This window comes from Erithacus rubecula (genome assembly GCF_903797595.1).
Source record: "Erithacus rubecula genome assembly, chromosome: 6".
Classification (NCBI taxonomy): domain Eukaryota; kingdom Metazoa; phylum Chordata; class Aves; order Passeriformes; family Muscicapidae; genus Erithacus; species Erithacus rubecula.
In genome coordinates this window covers 54,458,934-54,475,414 of record NC_136688.1, presented here as the reverse complement: position 1 = coordinate 54,475,414, position 16,481 = coordinate 54,458,934, and the positions used below count along the sequence as shown (strand labels likewise).

The window sequence follows — 16,481 nt, the reverse complement described above, 5'->3', positions numbered from 1 at the left end:
AGATGGATTTAATGGGCTCAACAATCTTATGTTCTAACCTTAATTAATCTGTGATTCTATGAAATATAGCCCTGCCAATCTAATATGAAAGTATGTGTGTTAAACCAGAGAAAGCCCTCCATGAATATTTTCAGCTTTATTTTATAATGCAGGTACAGCCCACAGATATTGCAGCTTACTTTTCAGCTATGATGCTAAATGCTTTGAAAATAGACAAAAAAGTGGCTCTTTGGCAGAGGAGAAAAAGAGGAACAGCAAGTTCACTTTGGGTAGCAGGAAAGGACAGTAATTGCAGTGTGTCCTTTTGCAGCACAGGTTTGCTCATGCAGCACATCAAATTGCTAGAAAAGGGAGCTGTGAGCATGGAGGGGAAAGAAAAAAGAGCTGAAACCACAGTTGTTCAGACAAATGGGCTAATCACAGCCTGGGTTACACACACTTGTGCAGGTGCAGACTGATCCCAGCCAGCATCTGTGGAAAATGTCACTTGGCAGAGGGGCACATCACACAAAGCAAACACTGTGTGTGCACACAGAGCCCACTGCTGGGAAAGGGTCCTCTGGGGCACCTTTGCATCCTGGCCTCTCAGAAGGACATGGAGAATGTATTCCATCAGGGGTGGGTCAGTTCAGGTGCAGCAGAGCAGTTTCCCTGACCTGCAGAGGGGCTCTGGCTCCTCTGATGGGGAGCCCTGGGGGGATCTGCCATGAGAGCTGGCAGAGGGGCAGCAGTGAGGGGCTGTGAGGCTGAAAATGGAACAAACACACCACCCCAAGCAGCATTTTTCTCACCCTCCTGCTCCCAGTTCCACGTGGTTGAGATTGCTCAGCCCTTCCCTTGCCTCTGCTCCCTGCCTGGTTGTGTAACATCTTCAGCCAACTCTTTTGCATACAGATTTTGTCCTGTTTCTTCTTTGATGCAAGAGCCTTGGATAACCCTGGGATCAAAGGAAAAGACAGACAAAGTACACTAGGTGAAAGCAACTGAGTTCATTCTGCCTTCTGCATTTCACTTATGCCCTGCCTCCCTCTGAGAAATGCTGGGTGGAACGAGAACAGAAAAACACAGGCAGGAGGAAAATAGAAAAGATATTTTGCTCAGAGCACTAGAAATATCAGAAATTTAAACAAAAATTATTCCTTTTGTTGTACTTCAGCTGTGCCTTTGGGCTTTTGGACACAGCTCTGTGGTCCTCACTGCCTTTGCCTTCCCTTCCACCGTGTTTGGCCCCAAGCTGTGGCTGAGCACACAATGTGGTCACTGACTGCAGAGCAGTCAGTGCATCAGAGCATTAGCTGGCAGCTGGGCAGACAGATTTACACATCCCAGATGTCCAGGGTGCTGCCTCCAAACCATGCAGGCAGCGTCACAGAGGGTTTGAAACCAGCAGTGTCCTCCCCCTTGAATTTCTCTCCCAGTGCAGCTCGGTGGCTGCTCTCCTTATATGGATGGGTTAGAAAGCACTCAAAGGGGTGTCCTTAACAATTCCAGTCTGTGGCAGCAACAAAGATCTTCAAAATGCAACCTGGGGTTGCTACATGAGAGCCCTGGCCCCTCTATAACCTGTGCTAATCTGTATTTCCACCTCTGCAGCCTTTCTAAATCTGTTCTTCACACCAGAGCTTGCTCATGAGTGAGAGTGTGACACAAAATGGCTAAACACACCCAAAAATCATAGAATGATTTGGATTGGAAATTACCTTAAAGATCATCTAGTTCTGACCCCCCTGCCACAAGCAGAGACAATTTCCAGTAGATAAGTTGCTCACAGCCCTGTCCAGCCTGACCTTGAACAATTCCAGTGATAGGCCGTGTGAAACTCCTCCGGGCTTGATTTAAAATGCTTCAGACTATTTTTCTCACTCTAGTTTTGAGAAACCAAAGCAGAGAGTTGAGAGTTTCTCAGTCTGTTCTAAAGCTGTTGCTATAAGAATGCACAAAACCCTTTTAAACAAGAAAAAAGCAAACAACTTGCCTTTTCTCTGTGCAGAGAAGTATGCTTCAGCTGAGCTCAGAGGTGTCTGAGTTAATATCTGTTTTACTTAATCTGGCAGCCTGTTTTCTTCGAGGATGTGCTTTCTGAATTGATTTCCGTGCACCTGTCAGACACATTGCTCTGACAAGGCAGGAACAGGGAAAAAAATGTTATCTGATGAGTTCAGCTCTGGACAAAATCAGCACAAGACCCTGAGGTGCATTTTTATACATGCATCAGCACTGCTTCATTAAAAATCAATAGAAAATTGCAGAAGGCCCAAAAACCCAGCAGCATCCCAGTGACTACAGAGAAACAAGCCCTGGCGGGCAGCTGTGGCTGAGAGGAACCTGTGCCTTGCTGATGCTCAGCATCAATTTCCAGCAGCACTCTAATCATGTTGTCAGGGAAATCAGCTCAAATAAAATACTGCAGGGACTTTAACTTTCCAAAAGCCACGTGGACAATGCACTCTGTCCTGTGCTGCTCCATGCACCTGCCAGAGGAAAGTGTTCAAGGTGCAAGTAGACATGGATCCTACTCCAGCTTGGAGTGTGGCATGGGTAAAAGGGTGGGCTGGATGATCTTGGAGATCTTTTCTAGCCCCAATGATTCCATGGTTTGTGACGTGGGAGGATCCTGCAGGGGTGAGCAGGACACAGCAGCCAGGCTCACCTGCAGTCCTGTGTCCAGCTCTGGGCCCCTCAGTTTGGGAAGGACACTGAGGTGCTGGAGAAGGTCCAAAGCAGGGCAGTGAAGCTGGTGAAGGGTCTGGAGCATGAGTGCCATGAGGAGCAGCTGAGGGATCTGGGGGTGTTTAGCCAGGAGAAGAGGAGGCTCAGGGGGATTTTATTGCTTTACAACTCCCTGACTGTAGCCAAATGAGTATTGGGTTCTTCTCCCAGGCAGCCAGAACAACAGGACAAGACCTCAAACTGCACCAGGGGAGGTTTAGGTTGGACATCAGGAGGAATTTCTGCACAGAAAGGGTGATCAGAGCCTGGGATGGGCTGTCCAGAGGAGCTGGGATCACTGTCCCTGGAGGTGTGTTAGGAAAGGCTGGAATGGTCACCCAGTGCCATGGTCTGGCTAACTCAGTGGAGTTTGGCCATGCTTGGACTCACTGATCCCAACCCCAGGATTCTGATCACTGAGCAGGACGTGCTGCCTGGTGGCCAAACCCAATCTCTGCTGAGCTGCAGCCACAGCCTGAGGTCAGGGTTTTGTTCCCAGCTGCCCTGAACAGCCACATCCCCTCTATGCACCTTGTTTCCCTCGCCCTGAAACAGGAAATTTCCTTTCTCCACCTTCATTGTTGGTGTGTTTGCCCTGCAGGGCCTCTCTCAGCCTGTTTGCACCAGCCTAGTACAATGGAGTGAAATCTGAGGTGTTGCCATTGCAAAAATAGAAACGCAGAACAATGTTACTCTTCAAAACAAGACTTTTCATGTATCTCATTGTGTAAAATACTCTGCTTGAAATCCATTCACTGTGCTAAGCAGCAGCTCAAATCAAAGGCAGAATTCACATCATACTTGGTAATCAATTGAGGGAAGTAGCTGTGGATTTTCTACCTTGATTCATTTCTCCTTTATTTGCAATTTTCTGTGATTTTTCCTTCAAAGTCCCTTTCCTCTGAAGTCAGATGGGATCCCCATTAGTGGCACTTTCATGTAGCTGAAGAAGTGTGTCAACGTTTTCTAATATAGATTAAAGCTGCAAAAAACAAGAGGGAATGAACTGTTGAGCTCTCAGGAGAGCAGGGGGAAATAGAAAAATTACCAGGCATGATGTTTAAGACTCCCTCTGAATGCTTAAGAGCTGTGTTTCAGTCAGCAAATATAGCTTTAAATAAAGCTAGGTATAAAATAAATAATATTTATGCCAGGTAAAAGAATAAATTGGAGAGATGCCCAATTTCATATAGGATAATATTTTGAATTTTAATTGAGCTATTTCCTGCTATCTTGTATTTTTGTGTTCCTTTCTCACCTAAGGCAAAAAATTAAATGTTATCAAAATAATTTCCTCATAAATTTCTACTCTCTGCACCTAGAGACCATTGCATGCATAACATTTTAACTGCAATTTACATTAAAATAAACACTACTTGTTTTAAAATTAGTTCACTTGCTTTTCAGCTACGTGATTGCTGTTTCTCCCAACCAAAAGTAACTCCTCTGAGCTCAGCAGAGCTGCCTCTGATGTTCACAAGGCAGCAGAGAAGGTGAATTAAACCTGGTAAATCTTTTTGAGAGTAAATGCACTCCATTTGGAGTGACAGCTAACCGGCAGTACAAGAAATTAATGGAAATGCCACTGAATTAGAATATTTGATTCAGAAATGGTATTCAAGCATGGGATGATTAACAGAACAGTTAAATTATTTAATCCTAACATGAGAGTTAGAAGTTTAAAGAGCTTTGGTTAGAGCAGAAACACATCACTAATTCCTGTCATTTGGAAAAGCTACACATTTGAAAATTAATTTTCATTGTACATGTGGATGAAAGGTTTAAAATTATAACATTTTCATAATAACAAACTTCCTGCAAATAAAATAAATTAAAAAAAAAAATGGATCTGCTGTAAAAATCTCAACCATTTCACTTCAAAACTTTTAAATCAAGGTGAGGGTCATGCTTATCCACACCAGCAGCTTAATGCATTTCATGAAAACAGCCTGAAAAATCTGTGCTAAACCTCATTTTCACCTCTGTGTAGAGCAACCCATGGCAGCTGGAGGACCAGATCTGGTTATTTGTGTTTGCCCTCAGTCCAGGCTGCAGCTCTAGCTGTCCCAGTTGTCCCAGTGCCTGTGGTGTCCCCTGGCACCCCAGGGCTGTGCTGCCATCGAGGGTCACTGCCCCAGGGGCAGGAGCCACTGCCACTGTCAGGGAAAAAGCTTTGCTTAAACTGGCCCAGGTCTTTCCAAAGAGGGAAGAGACCAGGGTCAGGCAGATCACACCATTTCACCTCATTTCCCCCAGTGGAAACATCTGAACTCCTCTGCTGAAAGTGATAGCTTCCCATGGAAACTTTGGATTCTGCAGAAATCACATTTTATAGCTGAAAATTCCTCTCCAGCTCTACAGAGGAATTCGGATTTATTTTTTCTGTACAAATGAAAAATCCTCTGGCCTCAGCTCAACCAGGCACTTCAGCAGCTCCTCTATAAGCCTGGGCTGCAGCCAACCTGCAGCCTCTTGCTCTCCTGAGAGGGGCTGCAAGACCCAGTCCTGTGCTGAAAGGGCCACCAAACCACCCCCAGAAATATCATGGGGTATCACACTGCTCCATGTGAGTTCAACCATGCTGAATTAAAGGATAAGGGAACACAGAACTCAGGTTTGCTCCCACCTCTCCCTTTCACAGGCACACAAAAACACACTCAGGGTTAAGACCATTTCATCCATCTCCATCTGCTGCTTTTCCAAAGTTACAATCACTTCATTGTCTGCAGCAGCTGCCACACTGGACAGGAAAGTGCAGAGATCCTCAGCAGGGCATAGAGAAAGCATTAGCAGCATTTAAAACCCTTGTGGTAGCCAAGAGAAAAATAATGATTCCTAACTTAAGCTTTTCTTATCAGAAAGTTTAAATATTTCCAAGACTTTTATTTGCAGTGTTTAACGTTTCTGCTTCTCAAGTCACACAGGCTTAGAGCTGCTGCCCAAATGTTTGGCTAAACTCTGCAAGCTGCAGGGCAAATAGCAGCTGAGCTTTGGTCCTGATTCGAAGGACAATGGGCCTGACTCCTTTTCTGGGAAATGCAAAGTAGAGTTTCTGTTCTGGTCCTCCTCAGGTTCAGAAGCAGGTATTTGGTTTTCAAGCCTCTCAAGAAATGCCTCATGGGGAAAACCAGTATTAGGGTCAGACTTAAACAGGATGCAAAGTGCCAGAGAGGTTGATGTTGGAAAGGGGTTGCAAAATATCATTTAATCATCCCCCTGCCCCAAACAGGACTGATGGTAAAATGCCAGCTACAGAAGCACTGGGGTTTGGGCAAAGCTGATGCTCCTGAGCTCTCACTGACCTCAGCATCACCCTGGAGCCTGCTGGATTCAGTTCAGTGTGCCAAACGTGCCCCTGCCCCATCAGTTCACAGCTCAGAGGACCAGATGCTATTTTAAGTCCCACTGCCCAGAGTCATCAGATGCTATTTTAGGTTACTCTGCCCTAACTCTGGAATGATGCCCGAGGCATCTCTGTGTGCTTGCTGAGCCAGGGAGTGGCTGTGACTGCAGAGATCTCACTCCAATGTCCATGGCAGTGCCTGGGACACACACACACACACACACACACACACACACACACACAGACACACACTCTGTCCTCTGTGCCCAAGTACAGCACCCAGAGCACCTCAGCCTGACTCTAGACACATCTTGGCTTTAGGTACCACAGCTCAGGACAAGCCTGCCCAGCTCACCTGGCACAAAGGTGAGGAAGAGGAGTGCCAGGCTCTTTGCATAGACAGCAGCCTTGCTGTGGCTGCTTCCTGGTTTATATTCCTATATTTTATTATAAATTTTATTTCCCCTGATATCAGGTTCTTATAGAAAACACCTCTTGTCCCCATCTTGTATATCAAACAAATGGTTTTCTTCCTTTCTAGCTTTGGTATCTGTATTTTTGCTGAAGATGCTGCTAGGCAGAAAAGCCATTTTTCCCCCTGAATCCCCCCTGGTGGAGGTAGGATGTGCCATAGTGCTCTGCCAGTACTGGCAGGGCCTCCTGCCAGTTTTAGTCACTGGGACAGAGTCCCTCCATCACTGGAAGGTCCAGCCCACAGTGGGGACAGCCCATCACTGCAGAGCTGATTTTCCGTGCCCTTCCATCAGCAGTGTCTGCTCCCAGTGTCACCTAACCCAGAGCAAAGCACATCTCCACAGGTTTTAGAGGGACACTGGAGCAAAGGCACCATTCCCTCTCCAGGCTGAGTTCCTCTCCTTTCCAGGGAAAAATATCCCAAATTCTGACCTTTGAAGAAGTGTAGAGATGAGCTGCCTTGTCCTCCCATGATCTGGGGAACACCCTGTGAATTGCCTGGATATATTTCAGTGCAATTTGTTTTGTTTTGCCACTAATCTCCCATTTATTCTGATGCTATTTGCCAGGTCTCATGTTCCCATGATAATCAGATGCCTGACATAACTTTGGGGATATTCTTTTCCCCAGCACTCAGCTGAGTTAGGGGAATGATTTTTGCCTCACATAGAAAGGATACAGGAAAAATGGTTGAAAACTGTCTTTATTCTTTCATTTTTCTCCCTTTATTACCACTTTTAGTTCATGGTGGAAAATTCCCACTCCTTTCTCTGCTTACCATGACCTCAGCATCACTGACAGAAGAGTCCAAATACATCCTTCACTGTTAGGTTTCAAGATTTTATTCAAGAATCCTGACAGACTTGATCTATATTAAAAGAAACTGAAAATGCTCTGGTATCTGGTCTTTTACAAGTCAGGTCAGCATAACAAGTTAAAATACTAATAAAGATACTTCAATTATCAGTTACATTTTATTAATCTAAAAGGTTTACTGTGTTTGCTATTGACTTGAGTTATAAACCCAGCTCCAAAAAATAGGTTTTCCTAAATACTGTGCAAGAGTGATGGAAACTTTAAAAATACTTAGTAGAGTTAAAATTATTTTTAAAATCTATGTGTGGTCCTTTTTTTTGTCTTTTGTAATAGGTTTGCACTACAGTCGTAGCCAAAATTTTGTTCTTTCATTTATCTCAATGTCACAGACAATCACATGGTCTCAGAAAAATCCATCAGGATTAAGATAATATTCAGAATTCTTCATTGTTTAGGAACAATCACATTTTTTAAGAACATGATCAGGTTCTATCTAGTTGTGTTGCTCAATGCTACTCTGTCTTGCATTTGGCTGGATTTAGTTCTGTAACTTTCAGTAAAGAGTAAAAAGACCTTCAATTAGATTACCGCTGAAATTCACACATTAGAGCCCATTTGCCTGCAAATTTACTATGTTTATTGGGCAGTTATTATTAGTTTCTGACTCAGGAGCAGAATTGCCTTCCATGAGTACAGCTGATGGTTCACAAGGAGCTGAAACACTCAGGAAACACCTCCCAGCCTGCAGCAGTGCTCAGCCCTCCATTTAAGACAGAAAGGAATCTAACAAAACCCTCCCTTGGACACAATGCCAACTGCTCCTCAATTCCCAAGCACTGTAATCATGTTTGCCTTTTCCATCCAGCGTGGCTTTGCACAACCCTGAGGTCCCAAGAGCTCCCTCTGCAGAGTTTTACTGGAGAAACTGGGCATGGTTTTCTTGCAGAGACCCCAAGGTTCCTGCTATCAGAGGAGCTGAATTTGTTCAAGGATTGGTTAGCACAGAAATAATTCATGGGGATAGTGGGGAAGTCCTCCAGTGCTGATTTTACAAACAATGAGGTCGATGATTTTGATAAATCAATTTCATTCATGCTGCCTATAAATAAGTAATGTCCCAGACTGGGAAGAAGCTGGCTCATGATGTAGTGCTGTGCTTGTTCTGAAAGCTTTGGGAATTTCCACTCTCTTTCATCCATTTCTGGACCAAATTCTTTCTGTTTCATTTTCCTAATCAACCTCCACTGCTTTTGTATTCAATGTCTGTGTGTTGGCCAGCGCTGAAGTCTGACTTCTCAATGCATTTTGAAAGATTTAGAACATTTCATTTGAGCCGCTTGATTAAAAATGATTGGTGGACTGGTACATCTCCTCTGTTTGCTGTCTCTGAGTGACACACACCCAGCTGTGGAGAGCTGCACCGTTTTTCCTCTCAGGTTCCAAAAAAAACCACACTGCACAAGTTGGGAATCCTCCTCTAGGACAGCACTGTCTACATGAATCTGTTGCAGAGTGGGACAATAGAACTGTCATTTGGTGCCAGCCTCCTTCCCCAGTGAGGCTGCAGCACCAGTCAGGATTGGGAATTTTCACACTGATTCCACTGGAATCTTCAAACCTATAGGGACAAGGAAGAGGGGAGGTAGTGCCCCTTGCTATGTAAGTGAAGAGATGTCTGGAATAAAACATTGGGAAGTGTTTAGAGATCATTTCTCTGACCTGAAATGTTCTGTTGGTAAAGCTTGTCACTGCACAGACAACACCAAACTTCCCAAAGCCTTTGATGCTGACTTCCAAAAGTCCTTTAGTCTTGACTTCCATACTCTGGGAGCATTGCAGGAGTGTGGCTGTTCCCTTTTTGTGATGTGCCTTCAGTGGGTGTTTGAGTTACAGTCTCCAGATTTTCCACTCAACCACAGAGTTAAAAAAGAATGCAATAAAAAAGCTTGCAGATGCAAAAGCCAAGAATGACTGGACTTTAGCCTTAAGAAAGGAATAAAGCTCTGCAAGACTCACTAAATAATGAGGATAATCAACCAATGAGAACTTCAGATGAGCCATTGGGGGATGACAGGTAGGAATAGGAAAGTCATGTTACCTCTGGCTAGATCATTAATGAAACCATTAATGACCACACTGGTCACAGCAACTGCTCAACAAAAAAATTTGGAAAACAGCTGCAAGAATGATTCAAGAACAAGAAAATATGCCTTGTAGGAAGGCACTAGATAAGCTATTTAGAGCAGAATAAATGATGCTATGAATCCTATCTGGCTTTAGAATCACTAAATGTCTGTGGCCTTAAGACAAAGCAGTGAATTCCTCACCACCTCATTAGACCAAGAGCTACATGGAGTGAAATCAGCTGAATCCCAGCCCTAGAGGCTCTCTGTGCTCCCACCACAGGGAGCAGACTGGAAATGTTTTTCAGATATTGTAAATATCAGATGGGCAAAAGTATTTGCTCAGCAGAACACAGATCTCATCCATTGATGAGGTGACAGGAAATGGTGAGGTTTACTCTGAGCCCTTCTTTTGGAAAACACTGGCTCTCTGAGGTCTCTGTGTGTGACTGGTGGTAGATGATTACAGGAGCAATTAAAAGCATCTAGAAAAAAGTACATATGAAGTGGGGTATTTAGGGCAATTACAGGGTAGAACAGCATGCTTTTGATTTTCCTTTAGAGGAATGTAGCCAATCTGCAGGGTAAGTTTGGGGTAGAACATTGATTTGGCTGCAGTCAAATCTTGTTTGTCATGAAGGAGGGAGTGGGAAAACATTCCTTGAGCATCAAGTCACTCGAATTCCTGGAGATGACCCTGATGGAAGTGAAGAAAGGCCCAGGCTTGAGTCACAGACCCTGGGTGAGCCAAGGGTCCTGTAGCACCAGCTCTTACCTGCCCTGGGTGTGCTGGACAGGAAATATTGCAGGATTGCCTTTCAGCCAAGGCAGAAGGGGGAACTAGAAAGGGCAGCACTGCAAGAGAGTCATTCTGGCTAAAGTGGCAACCAGTCACAGAGCTCATTGCCATGGATTGCCCTGGATCTCTGTCCTTAAGGTCTTTCTTACTCTTTTTTTTTTTTTTTTTTTTTACTGCCTTCCTTTGGAGGCTGTTGGATTGTAGCATCTCCAGGGCTTTGATTTGCAGTTTCCAGAGCATTCCCAGCTTCAGCTGCAGCAGTGCAGTATCTTTTGAAGGGTGGTCCACACCAACAGAAATTAAGTTTCCCGGACAGTGACCCAAATAAAATCAAATCAGTGTGTGACACATAATCCCTGAGTTTTATTTTCTCCACCTGGATTAGCCAAAGAAATATATTCTAAAGTAAAATATTACCCAAAATAGGATTCAGAAATACACATGAAGCACTTAGAAGGTGCTATAAAAAAAATGCACTGCCCACATTCACTTTGTTTTCTGTTGGATTATTCAAAACTCCTATTTCTCAAAGCATGGGATATGTAGTTCCACTTCAGTTACTTAGATACCTGACAATTAGGGGAACAAAAGGGAATTAGAGATCTGAATATCTTTGATCTAAAAGCCTTTGAGGTGTTTTTGAGTTTCAGTCTCTAGTTGGGACAGGGATCTTCAAATTCCAGCCACAGAGACCCCTATTTAGGAGTCATGTGGTACAAAAAGAAGACAATTTACAAACCAGATTTTTGAAATCATTCTTCTTCAAACAAACTCCTACTAGAACACTGCTGTCCTGTCTGAGGTAAGCTCCACAGAGCAGAAGATATCTGTAGAGTGGAGGGGAATTCCCAGTTCATTACCAGAGATTGCACAAAACTGCATTTAAGAAGGAAGGAGAAATGCTACCAGTGAGCAAACATACAGTCAGTATCCCCAGGGACATCAGCTGCTGGAGAACAGACCACATTCACTGTATCAGTAACTTCACACCACAGAAATTACCCTGAAAAGTGCCTTGGAAGGAACTTGCTGACCAAGATCTCTCCTTTTGCCCATGTTCTGATTTTATCTTTTTTCCCAGCTGTAAATGAAACAGACTTGGGCATTTCTTGATCAGCAGGTCAACCAGAGCTGCAGTTGTTATTATCCTGGCCATCCTTTGGGGTGTTCAAGGTCAGGCTGGATGGGGCACTGAGCAGCCTGGTCTAGTGCAGATATCCCTGCCCTGTCTTCAAGGTCCCTTCCATCCCATCATTTTGGTGCTATGGTTAATGGTGTGCAAAAGGAGCCTGAGGAGAGAAGAGTATGAAGGAGAAAACAAATTTTTTGCATTTATCATTTCATGATTAGTCTATGTTTAGTAACCAGGTACACTGATCATAGTGAACACTCAAATGCACAGATTAATACTCAGAGTTTGCTGGCTAGGGCAGAAGAGGGCCCTTGTGAAAGTTTGAGGCTTGAAGCAGAATAATTTGCCCAAAGCCATGAGAAAACCCTTCCACCCAGGCAGGTGCCACCATCTCTGCTTGCTCACAGGCTCCTGGCTTCTTTCTCTGAAGCAGCTGGACTTTAATTTGTTGGCAGGAAGGCACTAGAATAAATAGATGACTTTTCCCATCTGATATCACATTAGGCACTGCTTGGCTGTTGTGTGTATTCTGCCTGGTGGTTTCAGTCTTTGGGTTCTGCAAGCATTCTTCACTGGCACAGAAAATTTCCCCCTGATGTGCAAATCCACTCTCCGGTGCCACAGCTGAGATATTACATCCTAGCCTGGTGTCATACCAGAGATTTATGTGCTGCTCTGCTCCATTAATCAAACTTAAAGTGTTCTGAGAGTTCAGCAGACAATTTATGTCCCATTTCTGTCAGAGCAGGCTGTGAACATTGCTGCTGTCTGGCTGAAGGGCTTTTCCACAGGTGCAGTTCAGTCCCAAAAAGTTACCAAAGCACAATTGGAGAGGAGTTTGGCAAAGATTTGCTACTGACAGGTGGAACTGGGGCAATCTGGGCATCAAGAACATCAATGAAAATTGCCACATTGTCCCCAGAAACACAAACTGGGCATGGATTTAAACACAGAGCTCCAGCTCAGACCAGTTCATGGCCCAGTCACCAGGTCCCCCACAATATCCATCTACACCTTGCCCTTCTGCTGTGCTGGACAAGCTCTGTGTTGGGGTCCATTAGCAGAGCCCCAGACACACAGACCTGTCACAAAGCCTTGGAAATGACCCAAAATAGTTATTCAAACTCTAGTAAGCAATACCCAGCTAATTTATGACCTAGCAAGCATTTTTAAAGCAGGGTTTTACACATTCTGCACTTTGTTAAAACCACCTAGTGAAGCAAGGGGAACATCTGGTCTGCTGCATCATCTGGTACAACCCAGACTGGAGAGAAATGAGGGCCAGGACTGTGCAAATATTCATCCTCCTTTTACTGCAGTCCCTACTGCACTCAGTGTTAAAGGCCAGGTTGTTTCAGTGCTTAATCAATATATCAATATAGTCAGTAAATGACAAGGAGAGTTCATATTTGTCTTGTTACTCCAAGACTGCTGGTAAAGTGGAGTTCACAATCCCATAAAGGAGCCTGCATTACCCCAGTAGCTGGGAAGGAATTCTATATTGGCTTCCCATAGGGCTGAACACTGAGAGGACAGGAAAAGATAAAAACAGGGTAAGTAAGAGTAAACTGGAATAAAGCCAAAAGTAAGGCCTACAAATCCAGCAGGGCAATCTCAGCTCATAAACATGACCCACCAAGTGGATACTCTGAACAGACTTTTGCCTGACAGAGGCAGACTGATAAACTCGTGGTGTAAAAGGTTTTCACAGGAAAAAGCCATTTATTATCACATCTGTTTTGCCTGCTTGAAAGTCTGGTGGAAATTTTAGCACCAATACATTAATCTGGACATCATTGTTCCAAGAGCCAGGGGTCATTTGATTTGCCTGTGTGAGCCATTTGGTCCCCACTGCATTCAGAGCCAGAAATCCAAAGACAACACTCAAGGTTTAGCCAACAAGGCAGTTTTGCTGGGCTGAAAATTCAGAGGTGATGTGGGAAGGAAGAATATCCTCTGATGATGAGACAGGTTGGAACAATCAACAAGAAGAAAAAGATATAAAGTTTGATGGGCAAAAGAAAATGCAGGGGAGGGGGAAAAAAGTGAGGGGAGATCTAAAAATGAGAGAAATAGAGAGAGAAAAAGTAAAAATATAGGACTAGTGCCATGCAGAAATTCACAGCAGGACCCATAAGGGGCAAGATGCTTGAAGGAGAATTAAATGTGATATGCAAGATGGGTGGACTCAGGATGTATTTTTCCAAGAGCCCTCGCAATTCTTATCCCTTGTGTGGGGAGAAGAGTAATGGCAGGACACCACCAATCTCTTTATTCCCCCTCAGCATTTCCCAGAGGTGACCAAGAGCCAAACTGAACAGCACAAACCATCAATCACTGCTCAGTGTGTGGCTGCACAGACCTGCTGCAAAACATCCACAGTGACTTCATGGACCACAAAGCACAGATGAGAGTCCAGGAGTTACATCCTCCTGGCAAAGCATGGCAGGCAGACTGATCCTCTGTGCAAACTGCTTATCTCCAACCATATCAATTACTGGGACACAGCAGCAATTTGTGCACCAGGGCTTTTTGCCAGAGCAATTCTCAGTCAGATGCCACCAAGAAAGAGATGGGCCAGCAAAGCTTCACAGCAGAGTAAATTTCTGTGCAGCTTTAAAGCTTTTTAAGCACTGAAGATGTGAGCTGGTCTTTGCAAGCAGGACCCAACCTGGTTTGCCTGTGCTCAGGGTGAGGCAGCAGCAGAGGCAGGGCTGGGTAACCCTGCCAGCACTGATGTGTGGCACATCTTTCATATTCCTCAGAAACACCAGCTGGCCTGCAGCTCCATGTGCCTCACAGCTGTCCTCAGAGCATCCTGCCTTCAGGAGCTCTGCAGGCTCCATGCAAATTCCACCCAGGACTGACAGTGCAAGTGCTGTCCTGGAAACCACGTCCTCCCAAACAGCACCTCAGCCAGCTGTGCATTGCAGCTGGAAAGCTGCCTTCAGCTGAGGGGTACATCTCCCCACAGCTGGTCCTTGAGCAGAGCAAAATCTGCAGAGCAGGTCTGGCTCCTGCATTTCTTGGCACAAGGGTGGGTTGGAGGTTTGCCAAGGTTGGAACTGGGGAAAAAAAGCACATTTCCCATTACCTCTGGTGAGCTGTGCTGACCACCTGTAACCCCCAGTGCTTCTGAGAAGGCAGCTAAGAAAAGCAGGAGTGTTGCCAGTAACTCACACAGTTCATACCCCTGCTGGGACATTTGGGATTCCCTACACCACAAGAAGTTGAAGGATTATTTTAAATTATTTTATTGAAGTCGGGTTGAAGGAAGAGGATGGGGCATCTGAGCTGTCTCCTGTCTGTGTTGGTGCCCATCTCCTCACTCTTGTACTTCTTCCCCAAGCTCTTCCACCCTTGGGCATCCTTGCCAATGTCCATGAGTTCCCCTGGGTGCTGTGCAGAGCAGAGCTACCTCTGAGATGAGCAGGGGCATCTCTCTCCCCCTCCCCTCCTCCTGCTCCAGTGCCCATCCCAAGGCAGCCCCAGCAGTGGGTGAGTGCAGCCCATCCTGCTCTCATCAGCAAGTCTGCTCCTCACTGAGCCCTTGTACTCCAGGATGTCAGGTTTGCTCTGTTTCATGTGCTGACAGCACTACTGTGTCTCCTTGCAAGCAAATAAAGCTGCTGAATAATCAGCCTGTCCAGTCACACTGGCAGAGACTTTTAGTCCAAGAGATTTCAAACAGGACATTTCTCCCCAGTGCACAAGCTATTAAATTCATAAATTTGTAGCTGCTTTTCTACTACAAATTTTATCACCAAAAAAAATATCAAGATACTGCATGATGCTTTTGAGTGTCTTTTTTTTTTTTTTTTTGTCTTAAATAACTATTTCTCATTCCCAGCCCTCATTAATTGCAAGTTGTGATCACCTGACAGGCACCAGTCTGAGCCTCTTCCCCCATTCCTGGCAAAGCTGTATGCTCATTCCTATGTTCAGACACTTGTCCTCATGTTTAAAAAAAATAATACTCCATATGCTGCAACAATATCATTATTTTAAGCAACCTTCCTGAAAAATATTTGAAGGCTTCCTGTTGACTAATGGGTGGAACTGGACTGCCCCCTTTTCTTTCCAATTGAGTAGTAATGATTTAAGCAGATTAACTGGTTAACTAAATGTCATTAAGCCTAATCATGTCCTTTACACAAAATAACACTGGTTACAGGAATCAGCTAATAATGGGGTTCATCCAAAGGCAATGAGAAAACATTTTTGTCAATGTCAAAATTTGTCAATGGGCTCAAAATGAAGTTCAGTGTGATTTCTGCTAAATGAGTAAATATACTGGATGTGATCAGCAAACTAAGCCATGCTTTCCTTCATTTGCAACAGAATGTGGTCAGCATCCCTGAAAATATTCAGGCTCCCCTTCCTTCCTGTCCTTCAAATCATCCAGCACATAGCCCCAGGTGCTAAACACTGCCACTTCACCTGTGAGAGCACAGGGCAGGACAGCTGCACACCAGCCACTGCTGAATGCTTCATCATTTCACAGCCTGGAAGAAATAAAATAATAAAAAAGAAATAAAATAATTTTTAAAAACTCTCCCAATGATCCATAACCAACCCACTCCAATGCCTATGGTGGGGAGGCAGGAATCCTGTGCTTTCAATTACAGGATGAAGCAAATTCTTGGCATAAAGGGTTTGGTTTTGTTGTTTGGGTTGAATAGATGTGCTTGGTTCAGGATGGCCAATGTGGTTCACATGCTAATTGGCATTTTGGGATTAAAACAAATCAAAATGAGGCCACTGGCTTGTGCATAAACAACATTTCTTGTTTCTCTCTTCCAGTAACCGTGACTGTGGGAGGACAACAACATTTGCTGGGGCTGTATGACACTGCAGGGCAGGTAAAGGACTGCAAAACTTTTGTCATTTTCTTTTCACATGGTTTGTTTGCTGCTGACATACACTGGGGTTTGTTGTTTGTAATGTTTGTGAAGTTTTTTCACAAATAACAACAATCAGTTTTGAGTTGTGATAGTTGAACTACTGACCTTCTCCCTTTTGTTTTCATTCTGATTCAGCAGTAAAATACACACAAATACACTCATCCCTAAGACTGTGTTTTGC

At 44.4% G+C, this 16,481-nt stretch overlaps 1 protein-coding gene across 1 annotated transcript in view; it reads left to right on the top strand.

Moving 5' to 3' along the window:
• The window catches only part of RHOJ (ras homolog family member J), a 53,223-nt gene that overhangs the window by 27,171 nt on the left and 9,571 nt on the right, over window positions 1-16,481 (top strand). The window contains exon 3 of the mRNA XM_079308290.1: window positions 16,200-16,258. Coding sequence (XP_079164416.1) covers window positions 16,200-16,258 — 59 coding nt within the window. The remainder of the gene's footprint in view (window positions 1-16,199; window positions 16,259-16,481) is intronic.